This window comes from Rhagoletis pomonella, unplaced genomic scaffold (genome assembly GCF_013731165.1).
Source record: "Rhagoletis pomonella isolate Grant_MI unplaced genomic scaffold, Rhpom_1.0 Rhpom_scaffold_29827, whole genome shotgun sequence".
Lineage (NCBI taxonomy): Eukaryota > Metazoa > Arthropoda > Insecta > Diptera > Tephritidae > Rhagoletis > Rhagoletis pomonella.
The window spans coordinates 1-1,166 of NW_023488252.1; the positions used below are offsets into that span (position 1 = coordinate 1).

The window sequence follows — 1,166 nt, forward strand, 5'->3', positions numbered from 1 at the left end:
TTCGAAATCGGTTCTACAGCCTTAGCACCTTTGTCTTCTGGTTTGGCCGCCAATGGAACCAAGGGCACACCTGGTTTGATATCAACTATTTTAGGTAGGTCGAATTCTTCATCAGATTCATCAGAAGAGTACGTTTGTGGAATAGGCTTCGTTACGTAAAGTGGAGATTTTAGTTTGTCGTCTGGTTTTGAAATTGGTTCTATAGGCTTAACACCTTTGTCTTCTCGTTTGGCAGCAAATGGAGCCAAGGATACACCTGGTTTGACATCAGCCATTTTAGGTTTATCGAACTCTTCATCAGATTCATCAGGAGAGTACGTTTGTGGAATAGGCTTCGTTACGTCAAGTGGAGATTTTGGTTTGTCGTCTGCTTTTGAAATTGGTTCTGTATTCTTAACACCTTTGTCTTCTGGTTTGGCACCAAATGGAACCAAGGGTACACCTGGTGTGACATCAGCGATTTTAGGTTTGTCGAACTCTTCTTTAGATTCATCAGAAGAGTACGTTTGTGGAATAGGCTTCGTTACGTCAAGTGGACATTTGGGTTTGTCGTCTGGTTTCGAAATCGGTTCTATAGGCTTAACACTTTTGTCTTCTGGTTTGGCAGCCGATGAAACCAAGGGTACACCTGGTTTGACATCAGTCATTTTAGGTTTGTCGAACTCTTCATCAGATTCATCAGAAGAGTACGTTTGTGGAATAGGCTTCGTTGCGTCAAGTGGAGATTTGGGTTTGTCCTCTGGTTTTGAAATTGGCTCTATAGGCTTAACACCTTTGTCTTCTGGTTTGTCAGGCAATGTAACGGAGGGTACACCTGATTTGAAATCAGCCATTTTAGGTTTGTCGAACTCTTCATCAGATTCATCAGAAGAGTACGTTTGTGGAATAGGCTTCGTTACGTCAAGTGGAGATTTTGGATTGTCGTCTGGTTTTGAAATCGGTTCTATAGGCTTAACACCTTTGTCTTCTGGTTTGGCAGCCGATGGAACCAAGGGTACACCTGGTTTGACATCAGCCATTTTAGGTTTGTCGAACCCTTCATCAGATTGATCAGATGAGTACGTTTGTGGAATAGGCTTCGTTACGTCAAGTGGAGATTTGGGTTTGTCGTCTGGTTTCGAAATCGGTTCTATAGGCTTAACACCTTTGTCTTCTGGTTTGGCAGC

General features: G+C 42.8%; 1 protein-coding gene across 1 annotated transcript; it reads right to left on the reverse strand.

Annotated features, from left to right (window-relative positions):
* Positions 1–28: 28 nt before the first annotated feature.
* Positions 29–1,160, reverse strand: LOC118732833 (pollen-specific leucine-rich repeat extensin-like protein 1; the record flags this gene model as incomplete). Its single annotated transcript, XM_036461940.1, has 1 exon — positions 29–1,160. A coding segment is annotated over exon 1 (991 nt), but the record flags the coding sequence as incomplete, so codon positions are not given.
* Positions 1,161–1,166: the final 6 nt, after the last annotated feature.